General features: G+C 36.1%; 2 protein-coding genes across 3 annotated transcripts; both read right to left on the bottom strand.

Annotated features, from left to right (window-relative positions):
* Positions 1 to 414: 414 nt before the first annotated feature.
* On the bottom strand, positions 415 to 4,460 carry LOC136204226 (uncharacterized). Its single transcript, XM_065995438.1, has 8 exons — positions 4,257 to 4,460; positions 3,742 to 3,828; positions 3,473 to 3,540; positions 2,999 to 3,071; positions 2,788 to 2,900; positions 2,582 to 2,686; positions 2,050 to 2,149; positions 415 to 941 (listed from the first exon to the last, which is right to left on the bottom strand). Exons 2-8 carry the CDS (start codon positions 3,823 to 3,825, stop codon positions 765 to 767), a joined length of 720 nt encoding a protein of 239 aa, XP_065851510.1. The 5' UTR covers positions 3,826 to 3,828; positions 4,257 to 4,460; the 3' UTR covers positions 415 to 764.
* Positions 4,461 to 12,742: 8,282 nt separating this feature from the next.
* On the bottom strand, positions 12,743 to 17,953 carry LOC136204210 (lipid phosphate phosphatase epsilon 2, chloroplastic). Of its 2 annotated transcripts, XM_065995430.1 has the most exons (5): positions 17,543 to 17,953; positions 16,876 to 17,101; positions 13,661 to 13,734; positions 13,264 to 13,349; positions 12,743 to 13,186 (listed from the first exon to the last, which is right to left on the bottom strand). In XM_065995430.1, exons 1-5 carry the CDS (start codon positions 17,852 to 17,854, stop codon positions 13,102 to 13,104), a joined length of 783 nt encoding a protein of 260 aa, XP_065851502.1. In that variant the 5' UTR covers positions 17,855 to 17,953; the 3' UTR covers positions 12,743 to 13,101. The 2 variants fall into 2 exon arrangements, with proteins under 2 accessions (XP_065851502.1, XP_065851495.1); XM_065995423.1 differs by having other exon boundaries at positions 12,743 to 13,349; positions 17,543 to 17,949.
* Between the last annotated feature and the right edge of the window lie 3,358 nt (positions 17,954 to 21,311).

Raw genomic sequence — 21,311 nt, 5'->3', positions numbered from 1 at the left:
GTTTGGTCAGTGATTTCCTGTTTGCTTTTTACACCTGAAAAGCAGTCTTTTTGGAAAAACAGCTTTTTCTAACAGCAACCAGCAAACAGCAAACCGTAACAGCAAACAACAACAGCAAACAGTAGGTAAAACAAACGTGCCCTTAGTTTTTCATATGGATACCTTCTATGCTTACTTTGTTTTTGACAAAGTAGCTTTATTTTGTTTTTTCTAACATCGGATGAGTTTTACTTTGTTAAAGTAAGTCTTACTTTGTAAAAAACAAAATAAGTATAGCCTAACCCTTTCATATGGGATAAAAAAAAAATGGGTCCATGATGCAGAGAAATGCAAAATATGGAGATTTGTATCCATATTTCACACAAAAGGATAAAAGGATATAAAATAAGTTTTCATGTAAACTCAGATACCATATTAGATTAAAGGAAAACTAAACTTTGATAAGGGAATGAATGCTATATATAAGTATAACAAAATACACTGTTATATCATCAACTAACTCTTAACAAACTCTCTCCCATCTTACAAACTGAAACTAATTCACTTTTCTTCCCGTCCTGCCAAGTTATCGACCGTGTGATGAATTCAGCTGCTTCCTGAAACATGACAGCAACTATGCAACCTTGTTCTGCTGCTTTCTCCTCATTCTTCGTTGCAACAATGGTTTATATGCAAGAATACATTGTAAAATTGTAGCTATGCATCTCGCTGTTTCTAGCATTTAAGGTAGATTCGCTCATCCCATTCCCATAGACAGAGACATTTCAGGTCACACGAATCAGAAGTACAACCATTACAAAAACACACGTCATTAGAAAAATCACGAGAAATGTGAAGCATGTGGTCTTGGAAGTTTTTGAGTACACCTCCATGGCTCGTACATTGGCACGACCTGTGCTAGCCAAGCTCTGCTCAACAGCCTTCTCTGTCGAATCAAGTATCTGCACTAAAACAAAATTATCAGGCAGGCAAGCTCCACTGATGAAACTACCAAGTATACTAATTTCAGCTTCACCCTTCCACTTTTCTACTACTATTTTAACCATTCCTTTTACTCTCTAAGTTGATGCATTACATTGTCTCATATCTCACTAATTCTTAGCCTAGTCCAACTGACTTCAAGTTCATGTTGACAAAAAAGTTAGAGATACATCTTGCATGGTGCAATTTCTGTCATCATTTGTGCAAATAGGCCAACTGATAAGCAGTTATCTATTTTATGGACTCATTTGTGCACAGAAACCCCAAACTGACTAAGCAGATAAAGAATATAAACACTCTTTGGACACTGTTATGATTCTCAATATTAAAAAAAACTTTTAGGACACTGAACTACGTAAGCTAGGATTCCTCATTATTCAACAAATCCTCGAGCACCGGACAGTAGCCTATATTAAAGAATATAAACATTCTGTCTTACGATGCAAGGACACCTGTCTGATTTGCTTGAGCTAGCACATTTGGGAATAAAAAACTTAAAACCCTATAGAGAGTTCCTCTAATTTCTTGCTCAATCTTGAATTTCTATTGAATGAACGAGTAAGGATGATTGACGATTGCTGGGTGCTCAGAATCAACATCATTATTTTATTTCTAAATATGCTGCATCACTCTATGCAGAAACTTATTATGACTGACACACTAGCCAAAATATCATCTTCCACCACAATATCAATAAATTGTAATGCGCCAACAACTGCAGAACTATTTCAGGAAAAAAAAGGTAGGATATTGTAGCTGTGGTTATCAGTTTGAAATATTAGATAACAGAAATTTTTCGTTTTCTTTTTGGTTTAAAAAAAAAGCAAAAATAACATATGAAGAATGCCACAAGTCTATACCCTACTACTTTTGAATCCCATAACATATTAGAGAATCATTTGTGAAGTTCTACCAACAAGTTATGGACTAGTGTATTGTCCAAACCAAACATTTGAAATGTATTCTACATACTGTTGTTCATGACTAATATTGCAAATCTTCACAGAATCATAACAAACATAAATTCAAGAAACTATGTAAGCCCCACAAGGCATTAAATACCGTCACCTTTTCAGTATTTTGTAGGGACTGGCTCATCAAGAGACTACTTTCTTTGAGTTGCCGTGCCAAACCGACCATTTCATCAGTCAAGTCGTCTTGAAGCTTCCTGTTACAGGAAAAAAAAAAGATTATAAGAACTTTAAACCATAAAATATGTGAAACAGGTTAACTTAAAAACACATGCGGCCGGCCACTATACAATAAAAGACAGACCACATAAATCATTCAAATATGTTAAAGCACGAGTTCAAACTAGCATCACGATTATTCACCAAATGCAGATTTAGCAATGGATCCCCATTCCTACTGTCTTTTGATCAAATTAGAAGGGTTGCACCATATATAGGTATAAAGCACACAATAAACTGTAAGTGGTGATGAGGCACTCAACCAGAACCATGTAAAACTTGTATCATATCATATTTATTTGAAAACATCACATGTCCAAGAGCACACCAATTTATAATTTTGGTTACAATTACATTTAGTTAAAAATACATAATGGTTGAATGTACACAGTTGAATCGTGCATAAGAACCTGTGCTTTTCAATGTGTGCCTTTGCAGCAGTATCCAGTTTGACAGGTGCCGACGAATCAACATGAGTTGTCTCATGAATTCTGTCTTCAACATTTGATACTGCCCTGTTTTGATGAGCCAGTCAATTCAAAAGAAATAAAGTTACAATCAGAAAAGGAAGTCAAAGGAGAAAAGAAAAGCAACAATTATTAGGAGATTCATTTACACAAATCTTCTTCTCAAGCCAGGAGAAGAGGGGAACTGAGTTTCTCCATCTGCATCAAGAGTTTCTTTGGAAGAATTCAGAGCAACATGATCTTTAGATACCCGAACTTTGAGCTGACAATCACAACATATGGTCAGCAATTATAACTTTGCACAGTAGCAGCCTAATAATTTCTTCAATCAACACATAATTAATAGGGCATAAAACTCACCAATGGATCAGCTAATCTGAAAGCAATTGTTTCAACCTTCTCTGAATAATCATTCATCTTGGCCTTCGAAACCCTGCCGAGACATATTAAGAAAAGGAAGTTAGAGCACCATTATAAATAACAATTAGGAATTAGTACAGAATCTTTGAGTTTTGACCACTTCTGAGAGAAAACTTGTTTTCACTGCCAAAAAGAAAGTTTGTAACCATTTTAGCATTAAGGTAAAAAATCTTGTATTGCATAAAAAATCTTGTATTGCATTTTTTATTCATTCTTCAACAAAGGATAAATATCACGAAAGCAATCACTCAAATGCAAAGGAAGAAAATGTGTCTCGGGCTAAAAAAAACTTGATAAATCTGTGAAGATTTTGAGCAGTTATTTTTTTTAAAACATTTAGTTGTCGTCGCAAATATAAAGGAAGCTCCCAACTTGCTAAAAAAAATTAAAAGAAGAAATTAATAAAGCACAGACCGAGGCAAGCCATCTTGAGTTCTCTCTTCCGCCAGTTGTTCCAATAGTTCTCGTAAAGTAGCAACATACTGCAAAATCCATCGTTTACTTAATCAATGGAAAACAATTAGATTGCCAAATGAAGAGAAGGAAATGATGGATACAAGATCATCCTTCAGAGCTAATGAGAACTATAGAAATCAGATCTTACAAACCAAAGAAAAGCATAAATTAAGGCCAGGAACCACTATAAGGAAAAGTAGCTTCAACACCAAGACTTACGAACATACATGAATAAGCTTCGCTTGATTTTGTTGCTGAGGTGCAGCTGCAAGCAACCTCGTCAAATTTATTTCTGTTTTACTGATTCCCATTACCTGTACCATCAACAAAGAAGAAACAGATATTAAAATCACAACTAAACCTTGCACAATTTGAATACTAACCAAGAAAATCACAGGAGAGTGAGCCAGTTGAAGTAAGTTGCTGGACAGGTGTTGCACAAATTAGTACATTCATGTTAGAATGAACATGGAGAGTTTCAAAATTCGCATTAAAATAAAACAATGGGTAATTTAGGGTTAAGAGTTTCAGATTTAGAGTTATGCGGGATATTAAAAAAGGCCAGAAATCAAATGATATCTTAAGAGAATTGATAGAAATCACTTAGTGATCTGACATATTGAGACAATCAAATTGACCTTGATATCATATCATATTAACCAAAAACGTCAAATCTGGATAACAGAATCCAAGAATAATCAAGAAGCACACAAATTCAAAGGAGAAGATAGCAATTGATTACCTGGAAAATAGGTTGATGATGATGGTGAAATTCGAAAAGAAGAAAAAATTCTGTTACTGATAAAAAAAAAACAACCAGCCAAAGAATCAAGTATTCGATCGTTAAAAGACGACCATTTCCAAATCCAACCAAAAGAAACGAGGAAGCAATGATTTTCGATCAGATTATCAAAAGAGAAAAACAAATTTTGGTTCATAAAAGAAACGAATTTTCCGGAAATAATATATATACAACGCCTTAAAAAAAAAAAAAAAAACTTTCTAGAAAAAAAGGATACATATGTTTTATCGTTTTGATCACATCGACTTTAATAACCTAAATCTGGACTTATTAGAATCGTAAGGTGGAGATTCAAAATATTATGCGGTTTAGATTTAATAAATCTAGATCTAACAGTAAATGATAAAATTCACTTAATCATTAAAATCTATATGAATATTCCTGTATATTTTGTATCTATAACGCGTATACCATATCATAGGCGTGGGCGTAAATTGCAGCCTTTGTTGCCACAGTTTTGATAAAGAAACAAATTGTGTGTTACATTTTTTTTTATCTATTTTTATCTTTCAATTTTAAATAAAATTTGCTTGATACATTTTGAATAGAAAAATCAATTAGTATCTTTTATTTATCAAATCTATCAGCAGTTATAAAGAGGAAAAAAAACTACCAATGCAATATCTAAAAATAATATAACCAAATTTTTAATGATTAAGATATATCATCTTCAATAATACTCATTGTATTCACTTTTTATTTATTATTTTATTATTAAAATTACTAAATATTATTATATTTATAAATAATGAGAGGAGCAAAATAAAATACACTAGGAGTTATTCAATAACAAAGAGGATGAAGAGACTTTAATGATTTGAGGAGTCACTAAGAATTACCAAGTTGGCTGAAGCACTGTCATAACTACCATCGGAGATCTTACAATTGGTGCAAAATGCTGGCAGACTAAGCATTCTTGTACTAGTTCTGCCGCATCCTTAGCGATTTTCGATCAGTAAAGGATCCTCCCTTTCACGTACACCACATGAATTTCTTGTAAAATAAACTTGCTTTCTTCGAACCCCACACATCTCAACCATTACTGATCGAAAGATCTTCGTATAAAATGCCTTCAATTACCGAATATCTCCCTACCTTCCGAGAACTTTGATCAGTTTGTTTTTATTTTCTGGAAGTGCTCTTATAATAAGATAAGAAAAAAATAGTGTAAAACCATTCTTTAATATTATCCAGTACCAGGATTTCTTCACGATTAATACTTGTAGTGAGAATTCTTTCAATTCAGCAAGAGCAAAGGCAAGACCCGTTAGGGGTTGATGCTAGCTTTGCCAAATGATCTGCTTCGTCATTCTCTTCCCTTGGAATTCTTTGTACTTTTAGGCTTTGTCCTTCTGCCTTTTGCAACAACTACTTAACGATCAACAAATACTTCTTCATGATATCATCCCTAGCTTCATAGTTCTCCGTTAATTGCTAAACTACAAGTTTGGAATCACTCTTCAAAATGGCTTTGTCCAGTTTAATTACATTGAGGATCTAAAGACCTTGCAACAAGGTTTTATATTCAGCCATATTATTAGATGCTATAAAGTCTAAAGTGGCTGCATATTTGAGGTTTATACCATGGGGACCTTGTACGAAGACCCCAATTCCGGCTCCATCTTTATTTGAACTTCCATCAATGAATATTTCCCAAACCTCATAGGGCTTTGCAAGCTTACCTTTGTCTTCTGCAATTTCTACTAAAAAATCAGATAATGCTTGCGCCTTAAAAGCTTTTCGAGGCTTGTAGCGGATGTCGAACTCTGTAAGTTTCAGAGCCCATTCCGCAATTCATACAGAAGTTCCAGGTCTTTGCAACACTTTTCTCAGAGGCATATCTCTTCTTACCATGATTGAATGGATTTGGAAATAATGTCGTAGTTTCTGCGCAGTGATTACTACCCCAAATGCTAATTTTTCCAACTTCGGATACATGACCTCTGCATCTTTGAGGACCATGCTGACATAATATACTGGGAATTGCTTAGTCCCTTCCTCATGGATTAGTCCAGTTCATACCGAATCATCAGCTACACTTATGTACAAGTATAGAGTTTCACTAGACATAGATCTGGTAAGTAACGGAGATGAAGCTAGAAAAAGCTTTAACTGCTCAAAAGACGTTTGGAATTCTTCCATCCATTCAAAATTCTTGGAGCTATTAAGGCTTTTGTAAAATGGCATACATCGCTTCGCCGAACATGAGATGAAACGCCCCAAAGCATTCATCGCACCATTCAGCTTATGAACATCATTTATCATTTTTGGAGGGTCCATATTGATGATAGCCTGGATTTTATCTAGATTTGCCTTGATGCCCTTTTGAGAGATCATAAAACCCAAAAACTTTCCCGAAGATACACCGAATGTACACTTATCTGGATCAAGCTTAAGGTTGTGCTCCCGTAGAGTAGCGAAGACGGTGGCCAGGTCTGTAGCAATGCTCCTTAACTGATCAACTTTTAAAAGTCATGTCATCTACATAAATTTTAACTTTATTTGATGATACATGGGAATATCTTCTAGATCCATGGGAATTTGATGATACCCAGCTGCAACATCTATAAGTGAATAAATTGTGTAACTCGCAGTCAAGTCTATCGACATGTCAATGCATGGAAATGTGTATGAATCCTTAAGACATGATTTGTTTAGATCGGTGAAATCAACACATAGACACCATTTACCATTTACCTTTTTTTACCAGAACAACATTAGCAATCCATTTTGTTTAGATGACCTTCTTAACGTGCTTACAGTCCATGAGCTTTTTTTTGCTTCGACTTTAATGACTATCTACTTTTCAATCCCATGATTCCCTTCTTCTGAATGACCGGAGTAGCATCTGGGTGACATTTAAAGAGTGCTTCATGAGATCAGAGGATACCCATGTTACATCTTCGGGACACCTGGCAAAGGCACTAACGTTGGTTTTTGAACTTGTCACTATATCTACCTTCGGCTGCTGTGGAATTTCCACAGCAATCTGGATGAACTTTCGTTCGGCCAACCATACTGTTTCTAAAGTACCAATTGGCTCTATCCTTTCTATTTCCTCTTCAATAACATCTTGCATCAGCTTTATATTTAAAGGTGCAATATAAGTTTCCTGGGCCACAACTTGATTGCCTTGAGCCACCGTTATGCCACCTTTTATTGGTATTTTCCATGCGAGGTGATGTATGGACAAAGCACATGCTGACTCAAACAGAAGCGAACGCCCAATGATTATATTATATGGCAAAACTCAGTTGTTATGTGCCATTTGATAGGTCCATCCCCGATGGAGATTCTGATTTGTGTCGTACTGAGTAAGGGTATCGAATGTTCGAATATTCCCATTATAAAGGCGACAAAGCAGGAATTAATTGTTGGAAATAGGGCTAAGGTATAGCAGCGGAAATATAAAAATTTTAGCCTACTTCCTTTTAACCATAGGATCCGTTAATCGTTATTTCATATAAAGAGGGATAAGAAGATATACCTTTCGATGATCAATCTACCGTTGCAAACGAAGTGCCCACAACTTCAAAGGAGATGTAAACTGTTTACCAATCTGCCCCTATTCGAAACAGACCTTCCAGACCTCCGAACGACAATCCCTTCGGTGGAAACGTAGAAGAATATGTCTAGAAGCTACTGTCCAAACATCGCGACGATCCGACGGTTCAATCTCCGGGAATCCTCGAAATAGTGAACTGGCCTGATGTAGGCGAAGAAAAACGAATTTCTCCCTATTGATTGTTTTTCTTCTTTCGTGAACACGGTGAGGTTAAATTAGAATCAACCCTTATGAGATGTAACCAAAATAGATTACCTCTAATTAACCAACACAAGATCAAGGAGAAAGATGGATGAATTAGATTAATCAATCGATGGAATCCCGAATGAATTCTTGTCCACGAACTTGGGGATGGGAATTCTTTCTTTCTCTCTCCAGAAGCAATTTCGAAAATCACTTGTAGGGGGGGAGGAATTAGTGTGTCGAAATTCATTAGGGTAGGGGTATATATATTAGGTTGTATCTAAACCTAGTTAGATAGGAATAAGTCACTTAATACGAATCCAATTCAGAATAGGATTTCTAATTATTATCTTACTATATGTCTAATATAATTAGGATAATAATAAGTAACCTAGTTAGATAATAATAGGAGCATATTAATCTAATTAAAACTCCTACTTTAATTATCTCTTAATTAATTTAATTCATAATCCTAATCAAATTAGGATTAGTGGAATAAATTAATTCCTTCCCTAATCATATATATAAATTTCGACCCCCCTATCCATGTGGGCCTTACTGGGCTCAATTGGGCTTCCACCTATTAATCAGATCCATCTCTCTTTTGTTTCCAAGTCTTATGTGTGATCCATTAGGTCCTTACTACTTCTGGCCGTATGCAACTATTAAATTAATTTCTTCAAGAATTATATTTAATTCTTGCATAACGGAATGATGAACAGAGCATGTTATCGGCATGTCCGTAATTATTCCCCCAGAGTCCGTTAAGAAGACAGGTTGATTCTGCCGTTAACCCTTCCGTATTAGTTACGGTATAATACGATCCTTTATCAACTACATCCTTGAACTGAATCTTATGACTATAGGTAATGTCAAGTCACATATAGCGAGACGTTCATTTTACTTATTATTGGCCGAGTCAACTCAAAAGATAGGTTAAGTGAAATCCGAATTTCTACTCTTAAGCTATCACCTTGCAAGGGTTTAGAGTCGAGTCTTCCACAAGCGATCCTTGGATGTATCTCCCATTCATCGGGAGTGATAAATGCTCAATCCAATGTATAACTACCCTGACATTACCTCTTGTGACACCCAACCTTTGCAGTTCACACCCCAGAGTCATCTCTGTTAAGGATCGTGGGACCACGCGATCAAAGTCTCACATTCAGTAATTCAGGATGACCAATTAACATTCCTTTGAGTCTGAGGATTAGTTATACCTATTAATACCAATGAGATGAACAAGTGACAAGGATGAATCTACCCATCCTGTTATCTCAAGTCGGATCCCCAATCCTAATGAACAACGTTTCACCGGATCTATGTAACTGTCCAGATATCTATATATGTGAAGCTTGTGAGATCAGCTTTCTGTCGGACAGAAGACATTGTTACATACAAGTCTCAACTGTGATATATCAATCCTAAATATATCACTTGACTTGGGGTGGTTTTAAGTTTATTAGTTTATTATAAAGTTTTGTCTCACTTCATTCTTGTATGAACACTTTATAATCACTTTAAACAAACTTACGGATTTCCTTTTATTAGACTTTATTTAGTGCTTAAAAGGGATTGCCTTTATATAGTTATAAAACATATATCTCATTAAAACAAATGATATAAAGAACAATTCATTTACAATAAGTTTGTATCCTGCAACAATTGACTATAGGACACAAAACCCCAACATTAATTTCTCCGGATTAAGATGTAGTGCCTCATAAGGTTTTCAGGTGATAATGTTTACTAAGCTTCTAGTATCAACGAAAACTCTTCCAACAAGATTTCAGTTATGTGCCTAACGAGAAAAACTGCCAAAGGAGAATTCAGATCTTGACTCAGCAATCCTTTCTTGATCTTTATGAACTCTCTTCCTTTTCACCGAATGGTCTTCCTTCGGCCCACCAGCTATTACATTTATCACACCCCTGGGGCTTGTTCAGCATGATGGTTATCTTTAGATTCTCTAAGTTTGATAGCGTTTTTTAGCAATTTAACTAGTTTTCTTGCCTCAACCATTTTTGTTTAACTCAACTGCTAGCTGCCTGCAATCTTATATATCGTGTCCTTCACTCTTATAAGTTGTTATGCATTCAGCCTGATGCTTTCAGCTTTAGGGGATATTGGATGTGTTGTCTATTTGACTCCACCCAATAGAGAATATCCTTTCGAGGAGCGTTTATGGGAGTATAATTTCGATCTGATTGTTCCTTTTATGCTCGTCTCTGAGCCTGGCGTGCTTAGACTCCTTCAACTGATGAAACAAACTTAATCTCTATTACTAAGCTCTTGCACAAGTTAATTCAAATCTTGCATCGCCTAGCTCTCCGAGATGGAACTAATGAAATTATCAGAAAATACTTTAGACATTTGCTTAAAGGACCCGATGGATCCAGGAAACAACTGGTCATACCAATAGGCACCTAAACCTCTCAAAGTTGTTAAAAATAATCAACATGTGAGGGCATCTGTTGCCGTCATATTCTGAAGAGCCCTGATAAAAAATTTCACATGAAGAGTAGGCTCGGTCACCATTATAGTGTTTGAGAAATGGATATTTGAATCCTTTTGGCATAAGTTGACTCATGATTTCTGCACTGAGAGAAGTATCCACATTAGTAGTGTCTGGCATTCTTGATTCTAACCCTTCATCCTTCATAGCATGATTTCTGCACCGAGAGAAGTATCCGAAGCTCCTTTCTGATGAGATTATAAACCTCTTCCTTCAAAGAACTTCGATCTTCTACCTTCGGTTTTTGTTTTTGCCTTTGGTTTCTTTGATCTAGAGATTTGGAAACCTTCAGTCTTTTCATGTGTGTTTCGTAACGAAGAATCAAGGATTAAGTGGAATCATGACGAATGCTCTACGTCGCTTTGGAGATCTTGAACCTACATGTTTTGGAATCTGACATGCACTTTTTGGATCTCCCACAGATCACTTTAGGCTGAGAATCCTCTCTTATTCGGACAAGTCTGGGCGTCATGGTGTCATGTAGAACAAGTCGTTGATCCATGTCTGTCTCCATACCTACCAGCTTCCTTTGCCTCCTTCAGCTCAATTCTCATGACTTCCATCTAAGTTGCATGCTCCGCTCTGAGAATGTTCATGGACTCCTGGATGGTCCGATGCTGTATATCAACTATTTCGTAAGGCCACCCATAAACCGACGTTGGTCGTGGTCCAAGGATCCCAAACAAGCATCAATCCTCTAATCTAGAGCTGGAGAAATGTGCAACGGTTCCAGAGGATTATTGCTAGAATTAAATAGGTCACGATTAGGTGCAGCCAATGTGCTTGGAATATTTACAGCTTGTTGGAGAACTGGTTGAACTACGAAACTGTGTAAATGAGTCATTTCCACAAAAATCGTCCATGCTCACCACACCAATTGAATACACTTTCTGGTCTGTGTTCCAATGATCTCAATCAACAACAAACAGTCAAGGAGGAGCCGGAATTTGGCGTCCCCTCTCTGATGCTTAAATGAGTAAAGTACTTAGGAATAAGTAATAACTTGAAAGCACTTAATGAGAATTTGTGAATAGTGAACATACCTTGAGCTCAGTTTCCAAGGCTATTTATTGATAATCACATACCTAAAATGTAATGTACTTTACACGTGGCTGCTTCTGATTGGATTCGATCACGTGTCTTTCCACATGTAGACTGTTGATTGACTTCCGACTCCTTTCTCTTTATATCGCTTCGTAATAACTGGCGTGATCTAGGTAATAGGAGCATACCTTTAAGATCCGAAGCTCCCATTGGTCCACATGAGAAACTAGATGACTTCTTGTTAAAGTTTCTTCTCAACGGTACAACTCAGCTCATTCAACTTGTTTTTATATGGGCTTTTGATTCAGGCCCATGATATTGGATTCGGATGAACCTTTGCTTATGTTGTAATTTATTTATCCTATATTATCTTGTTTTAATTTATTTATCATATATCATCTTCCGAGAATCAAGAAAAAAACACTAATTCATCTCTTCCTAATTTTACACATCGATTCCTATTTACCGTTATAATTTTTCTTGTCTTTGGTATACAGTATACAAATTAAATGAAATAAGTCGAATCACTTACATAAAATTAATGGTTATTAGTAATTGTGACTATCGTACAATAGAAAAGTCGTGTCTCTCTAATTATCTCATCAATTCCTCGCTCAAACACGGAAAACAAAGTAAACTAAATTACCATTCAAAGTTCATTTAAGTTACCCATAGAAGCAGAGAAACGACATCGTTTATGCAGGTCTATTAAACAATTTCCTCTAAGTGAACCGCAACTAGTAAAAACACTTAGGGGGTGTTTGTTTAGGTAAAAAAACACCATGAAATGAGAATGAAATAGAAATATTCCAATTGATTATGTTTGGTTATTCACAATTAGTTATAGAATGGGAATAAAATTCCCATTAACTCATTCCCCTCTCTAACCCTGATTCCAATGAATCAAATTAAAATTTAGTTACCTCACATTTTTTTACTAAAAAAACAAAAATTCCCACGTTTTTCAAGTTAATTAGTAGTTACTTATATTAATTGCAGTTACGGTATAAAATGGCAGTTACCTCATTATAATTCTTATTTATTATTATAATGCAAATAATTTAAAACTTTTTTTTTTAATTTTTAGTAATCTAAAATTAATTGTATTCCGATTCCGGATTAAACCAAACAAAATAAATAAATATCCATTCCGATTCTGATTCCGCAACATACATGTATTCATTTTTTTTTAGTTCCATCAGACATCCGTATAAGTTTATACAAACTGCAAAAAGAAGCATGTATCAGTGTCTCGTCAAATTCAGATTTATCAATCAGTTCCCATGCCAGTTGGATTCTAAGTCACCCTTTAGGTTGCGCTTCTGTTCATATTCCTTCAATTGTGCAAAGACAACGATTCAAGCAGACCTTAGATAAAGATAAGTTGTTATAGGAGTTGTGTTCTTCTATACCAAGCAGGCCTTCACTTTCATAACAATAAAATGACCTGTCTCACCCGACTTTCAATACCGAAAAACTCATTGCCGTGGAAGTGTTCTCATTCTTCGTCCTTGAGCCAATGTTGTATCACATATAAAAGAAATCCTAGGCAGAATCCACAACCTGCTGAAACAACAATTATACGAACCCATAAAGAGGAATTGTATGCATCTAGCACAGCGGATTGCCATAACCAATACCACAAATATGAGAACACAGAACCAACAGCAGCACCAACTGCTACTTGACTCATTGTATGGTACTTCTGCGAGACCCGTAACCATGACTGCAATAACATAGAGATAATCATCAGTAAGCAGAATCAAAGAGATTTTGCAAATTATACCAACTGCAGGGAAGAGCTACAGAGTCTACTATCATTGTAACTCATCATAAGTTGCATCAATTTAACTATAGATTAAATTTTGAGTTTCAATGAGTAAAGAAACTTCGAATTGAATTGGAGGCTCTATAAGCTTTCCTTTCGTTTAAGTAATTTACAAACCTATTCATCATTTTTGTTTTGTAACATACACAAAGTGAAAAATATATACAGACATATGCTAGATTAAGGTAACAGTTAAAATTGATACTCACGAAGTATGAACCGGATGCCAAAGTAAGAGCACTTGTGATCAAGGTAAATTCATTTACTCCAAATGATTCAGTAACTGCAACAACATTCAGGAAAAAAATCAGTAACAGAATCTACATGCCAATAATTTACTAGCGAGGACCAAATGCAATTGTTCAAACACACCCACAATGAATATACACTTGGAGAAATATGCAAACAGCACCCAATTTTTACGGTAGGAATGAATTATGCAACACTTTTTAGAACTTTGTAAGGAAGTAATGGAAGACTTGTTCACAGAAATGCTCATCCGATTTTGGTTCACAGACTTTGGAGGAATAAATCAATGACAGTTGCTGATATAACTGAAAAGGAGACATCATTTGAACCAACCATGGAATCTGACTAAGTTCATGCAACCCAAAATATCTTCATTTATTCTTAACACGTTTTGTTTATATGCAATAACCTATGAAGCACTGACACTTCTAAGAGGTTAACGGTACAAGCATCAGACACTCTGGGGACACACACACGCCCAGGACACTCGACACAAATTTAAAACCCATATTGCACATTAAAACTAAAACCCTTACCAGCCACGACATTCAACAATGATTAATCCATAGTTATTAAAGGCACACAGCGCACTTAGGCGCAAGGAGGTCATGGAGCCTCGGCGCATGGCGCACCGCGATGGCACGTAACTGAGCGACACAAGGGCCACTAACAAAAATAAAATTTATAAAACTATAAATGATAATACTTAAATTATAAGAAATTATAAATTCTAAAATAAAATGCAATGAATACTAAACCATGACAATATTCTTAATCACAAGCTATGAAGCACCAATACTGGTACGCGTACGGATACGGATATGGGTACGCGTACAGAAAACGGCATTTCTAAAAAATATGAGATACGGGTACGGCGGGGATATGGCAAATTTTTTATATAATTAATAATATATATATACATCATTTGTAATGAAATTTAAAAGATACATAAATATATAAACCACAAATCACATTCATAAAGTCATTATAAAACCACAAATAACACTCATAAGTCATTATAAAACCACAAGCAACATCTATAATATTAACTAATAAGTCCTATAATCCTTATATTTTTAAAGTTTTTTAATTTGTTAATGGGTGGTGGATTGATATTACTTTATTTAATGTGTTCTATAACCCTTATATTTTTAAAGTTTTTTTTAAAACCCCTACAATTTATCTAATTAATTATGAAAAGTCTCCCCGAAGTCTCCCCAGCGTATCTCCGTGTAACCCCTAATTAAAAAAGAAAAAAAAAAAAAGGGGGATACTTCCTAGCTGTATCCTCGTCCTCGGAGTATCGGATACGCGTACGTTGACCTCTTAGAAGTATCAGTGCTTCATAGATCACAAGTAAATTCTAACATGCAATAAACCTCATATTCTAAATCTAAAGTTCAATTGTTCAACTAAATAGTAAATCCTAAGTTGACATAGTTACTCCTCATCAAAACTCTCCAAATTCATTGCGCATCATTCATCACTATCACCATAGTTATTAAAGGCGCATGACACACTAAGGCGCTAGGGGTCCTAGAGCCTTGGCGCACGCCATAGCGAGACAAGGCGCACTTACAAAAGCAAAAATTATAAAACTGTAAAACTAACATGAAAATGCAATAAATACTGAATATTGACAATATTCTTAAGCATAAATAAATTTTAAAATGCAAAATAAACCCCATGTTAGAAAGCTAAAGTTGAATACTAATCCTAAGTTCTACTCCTGATCAAAACTCTCCAAATTCATCACTCCTGTTGAATTCGAATTCCCCTTAGCTGATTTATTTCTGTTTGAATTAGTTTTCTGTGTTTTGTTCTACTAAACTTCTTCCTCTTATAATAAGACTCTGTCGCTGCCTCTTACTCTTCTAATTAATTCAAACGTATAATCCAGATATCTAACTGTAAAAAAAACCCCATAAACTCCCCTAACTCCCCAAGGTGCGCCTTATGCAACTGCCCCTTGGCGCAAAATGCCACACCAGGTGCGCGCCATGGCGGTTGCACCACGCCATGGGGATGTCATGGCACGAAGGCCTGCGCCTGGTGCACGCGCCTTTAATAACTATGACTATCACACTCGACATCTAAAACATCATCAAACTCTTGCTCAAGAAACTCATTCTCATCAACAAAATCAGTTTCTTCTTCCTCCTCATCTCGAAGAACTGCAGGAGCTTTTCCTCGAGCACTAGAAGATGATACTTTAGCCTTTTTTCCTACTCCTCTAGTGTTATAGGCACTTTCTTCAACTCCAGCAGCCCTACTAACTGAACCCCATGTTAGATTATCATCTTCAAACACAAGTTCATCATCATGCCACAATTCTTTTGCTTCTTTTTCTTTCAGTAACTTTGCGAATTTGTCTCTTACTCTTCTAATTCAAATGTGTATCTTCCTGTTTAATATATTTTTTTTTTTTGCTTATTTTGGACCCTTAGATGTGTCTAATCCAAGGTGAATATTAAACCTACACTAAAAACCCCTAAAACTGCACATATGTCACAGAGGCGCGCCTTGGCGAACCTCTGAACACTATGTCTTGGCGCACCTGGCGAGCGCCAGGGTGAGTGTGCCCGCAATTGAGGGTGTTAAGGCGCTAAGCATGGAGCCTTGTGTGCCATGCGCCTTAGGCGCGCCATTAACAACTATGGATTAATCAGATTCAAACCCTTTGATTATCAAGTCTTCTTTTCTCTTTTTCGGCTTTCATATTTCAATGGGGAGGTAATCGATGTTATTTATGCTTCAGATATTTATACATTTTTAAGAAAAAAATCATTACAAATGTATATATATATAATTACATATAAAATTTGGCGTGTCCCCTCCGTACCTTTATCTTATATTTCAAAAAATGTCGTTTTCCGTACCCATAGGAGTATCCCTGTTGTGCTTCCTACGCAATAACACGACATATTTCTGCATATTCATACCTTCATCTTAAAATGACGTCTGTTCTAAAATCTTATTGCAATGAAGGATCTTAAAACAAAATTTTAAGCATAGCACTGAAAATTGCAACAACAGTTCAAGTTATGACATAGTATCATCACTAAAATTATAGTATCATCAGTAAAATTAAGCCACTAAGCAACTACTTGGAGGTACAAAAGCAAGTCTCATCCTAATTATAGAAAATATAAAACAAAAAAGGCAGTAGAATTACTTGAAAGAATAGAAAACACAACAGTGTAGAAGAGGCATTGTGCATGTGAGGATGGCATCCCAGGATCAGATTTTGATGTGGCAGACGGCCTCTCTTGGTTTAATATCTGTTTTAGTCCTACTGAGAGAAGAGCATTTAATACGGACCCCATTGCAATCCACAATGATTGAACATCATGCCTCCATAGAATGAAACCACCAAACAACACTGAAACTAACCACTTGCTCTGTAACAACACAAGTTCAACCATAATTTAATGACAATATCAGTAAGAATTCTGCATTAATTAAAAAAAAAAAACCTAACGCAGTAATAGTTTCTGCGAGGAAAAGCCTAAGTTTTGACACAGTACAGTAACACAAGCAATTTGACACTATTATGATTTTGAAGACAACCCAAATTCACATTATCTTCATGATTATATAAAAAAATGTATTCTGAAATGAATTTGATAATGGGTTATAGTATTGGTTTTAATAAAAAAAAAACCCTGTTTTATGTTGTAATTCCAACTTCATTGAGGCATGGCATGCAATATATAACCCTTAGCAACCAAAAAAGAAAAGAAGATAAAGATAGGTTCTGTTGACTGAGTATGGCAATAGAATAAGTGGAAACGGAAGTAAAATGACAAATATATGAAAGAAATAAGAAAAAGGAAACAAACCAAACGATTGAGAGTGGGTTCCAATCCCTGAGCTATAAATTTAGAAGGAAACTTGGAGGAATCCTTCACCAAAGCCTCTTCTTCAATGAGCTCTAGGTTATTATCACTATCCCCAGTCCTGAACGCTGACGTTTCGACAAGCCCAATCATCCGCTTCGACTCGGCTTTTCTGGAGCGAAAACCACCAAAAAACACCGATCTTGAAGCTGGAAGACGGAGAAGCAAATTGGGTTTGCAGATTTGGTGGTTTGAAAGATGAGAGAAAGAGAGTGTGAAGGCGGGTCGGTGGTTAAGCGCCGCTGTTGCTACCATTTTCTTGACGGATAACTCAGCACCCAAAATGTGGACATAGAAAAAGCGAGGACCATTTTCAAAAGCGCAAGAGGAGGAAGAAACAATGGTTTTGTTTTTTCTTTTAATTATCTTTTATGGGTTCTGATATTTACTGTTAATTTAGTTTCTCCAATACATAAAATTTGTTAATTTTGATTATTTAAATATTTAAATGCATTTGTTATTATATATTATTATATTTCTAATATAAATAAAAGCTTATTTTAAAATGAGATAAGCTATCAAAATAGATCTAAGTTTTTAGGAAAGTACCAATTTAGACTCAACGTTCAAAATAGCACTAATATAGACTTAACGTTTACAATATAATATCAATTTAGGGTTAACGTTTACAATATAGCATCAATTTAGGTATCACGTACAAAATAGCATCAATATATGCTTAACGTTTACAAAATAATACGAATTTAAGCTTAACGTTTACAAAATATATACAATTTAAGCTAAACGTCACAATTAAATTAACTATATTATATTCTTTTCCTATTAATATATGTTATCTTTTTATTTAGTTCTATATTCTTATTTATTATAATACAGTTAATTAGTATTCTTGCACATTAAAACCTTACATTTGTTTTTCATCAACCATTCCAATGTAAAATAATATTGATACATGTCAGTGTTCGAAATATTCTGGATATTCAATTACTTTTAGTTTGCATATATTACATAAACAATGAAATTTAGTAGTCATAGAATCATTGATGAAAAACAAATATAAAATCTTAATGTGCAAGAATACTAATTAACTGTATTATAATAAATAAGAATATAGAACTAAATAAAAAGATAACATATAAAGTTAATAGGGAAAAAATATAATATAGTTAATTTAATTATAACGCTTAGCTTAAATTGTATATATTTTATAAACGTTAACCTTAAATTCGTATTATTTTATAAACGTTAAACCTATATTGATGCTATTTTGTACGTGAGGCCTAAATTGATGTTATATTGTAAACGTTAAGCCTAAATTGATATTATGTTGTAAACGTTAAGCATATATCGGTGCTATTTTGAACGTTGAGCCTAAATTGGTACTTCCCCAAAAACCTTAGACATATTTTAGTACCTTATCTCTTTTAAAATTAAATTCTTCTTTTTATTAAAAATATAAGAAAGAATATGGATAATTAATGTTTATACGCAACCTTAAAGACTATATATATCATTTGCCATTTTTTTTTAATTATCAATGACTAGGCTTCCTTAAAAAAAAAAAAAAAAGTTATTTGTGCTAGATTTAGGAGATGTTTGGTTAGATCAATTTATGATAGGGAATAGAAATGAAAATGATTCATTACTTTTTTTAATATTTGGTTTTATCAATTTAAGTTAGTAATGGGAATCACATTCTCCCATATATAGAATTATTCCCCCATATATAGAATTATTGATTCCTTCCTCTCTCCCCATTAATCAAATTGATTCCCTTTCCTTTTGAAATCATAAAACCCACGTTTTTGTCAATTTTTTATGAACATTATTGTTCAATTTTTAAAGCACCCACATTACCACTAACCCACATTTCCACTAACTACCATATATAATAATAAAGTAATTAGGGAATGTACTACAGTGATCCCGACAGCTTTCGGGGGGTTCTCGCGGCTCTCGGTTATCGTCTCTGTGCGGGGAGCGGTCCCTGTGAACACTCCGATGATCAAGACAGTTAGATGTTCGAGATGATTACTAAAGGAAATAATCGAAGAGCTTAGAGGGTACCCGATGGAGTAGTGAGTGAGAATGTGTCTTTACCTTCCCTATGTTGGGGGTATTTATAGTGAGCTGAGATTGGCTTAGTGGGCCTTGCTCCTTGGGCCTGTGGGCCCTGTTTGGGCCTTGTTTGGCCTTTGTGATATTCCGAATCAAGTAGTCCCCCCCGCGAACAGGTATGGCGAGCATTTCATGCGAGCGGCAGAGTGAGTACCATAAATCGACGTGATCGAGTAGCGAAACGGAGGCAGTGTAAGCAGTCCGTTTTGAACTGAAGAGATTCCTCAATTTCCACGCCTGTGCTTTAAGGGCTACCGTTGTAGCATTAAATGCGACATTTATTCTCTCTTGCACGCGCCGCCAGATGCCTTGGAGGGAGTGCTTTGCCGGCTCTTTTACTTTTTGCCCTAGTATAAATACTGGGAGAGTGATTTCTTCTCATTTTCTGTTTGCTATTTTTCTTGGTGACTCGTCTCTTTCAACTGGAATCCCATCTTTGCGAAAGTTGGGCCGCCGCTCCGTGGAGTTCGACCATCTGTAAGTTGGAGTGTCCGGTATTTTAGTGCTTCTCGTGCCATCTAGGGAAAGCTTTTTCTGGCAGTTTCTCCTCTTGCTTTTTTCGAAGGTCAGTCATACCTTCCTATTTCTGTTTTTGCTTTACTATTTTCTTTGGGGAGAGGGAGTATGTCAGAGGGTTCTTCCCGGGGAGCCTTCAGACGATTGTCGTCTATTACTCCGGGTGATTTCACGCTTCGTGATGCATCGCGGACCCGCTCCTCGGAGCGGAAAAGGCGGATAGAATCGGAAGGGGAAAGTAGTTCCCCTATTGTAAAGGCGAAGAAGAAGAAGTCGGTTGTGCTAAGAGCTGTACCGAGTAGGGAACGACCTGTTGGTGGTGTACGCCCCGGTGTTCTTGAGGTTGTGGTGTTTGTTCCGGACGGTTTAATAATGCTGACTCGTCATTTGGGTACATTATACGAAGACATGAGGGCCAAGTTGTGGACGAGGTAAGCGGGTGCGGTGGGTACCGATGGTAGGCGCTTTGAGTGGGTGGAGCGTCAGAGGAGGCCAGAGTCGTTCGCTGTAGAGGACGCCCACAGTATCATTGTGTCCGCAGACTTAGCCTCTATCTCCGCAGTTTATCGAATAGGCCATCCGTACGAATTGGCTGCACTGGACGAGGAGGATCGCGCTCATCATGTGGGTGGGGCCAATGAACTGATGGTTTATGAGGAACAGCTTGAATCGGGGATGAGGCTCCCCTTTCTTCCTTTCTTCGTGGAGGTCCTGAAGGAATACGACCTTTATCCTAGACAAATTCACCCGAACGGATGGAAGATGATGGTAGGGTTTTACTCCCTGTGCCGGTCAGTGGGATTTCGAGCAACTGGTCTTGTATTTCGTCAGTTCTTCCGACCGAATAAAGGACCGCGATCACAGCATGTTACCTTTTCTCATCAGAAATTCAAAGTGATAGGGGGTCTGAAAGATAAAGTGAATGAATTTAGGCATCGCTTCTTGCTTGTCCGGAAGCTGGACGGAGACTTTCCATTTCGAGTAGTCTGGAATGAGGATCCCATTGATTCTGGTCGGTGTCTGAGGCCTCGGGAGATGTTGGAATCGGAGACCCAGTTGGTGAAGTATCTGAAGGCCTTGCCTGTGGGAAAGGATCAGAAACAGGATGTGGACGAAC

This window comes from Euphorbia lathyris, chromosome 1 (genome assembly GCF_963576675.1).
Source record: "Euphorbia lathyris chromosome 1, ddEupLath1.1, whole genome shotgun sequence".
Lineage (NCBI taxonomy): Eukaryota > Viridiplantae > Streptophyta > Magnoliopsida > Malpighiales > Euphorbiaceae > Euphorbia > Euphorbia lathyris.
The sequence above is the reverse complement of the archived record's forward strand: the minus strand, read 5'-3'. Positions and strand labels throughout refer to the sequence as shown.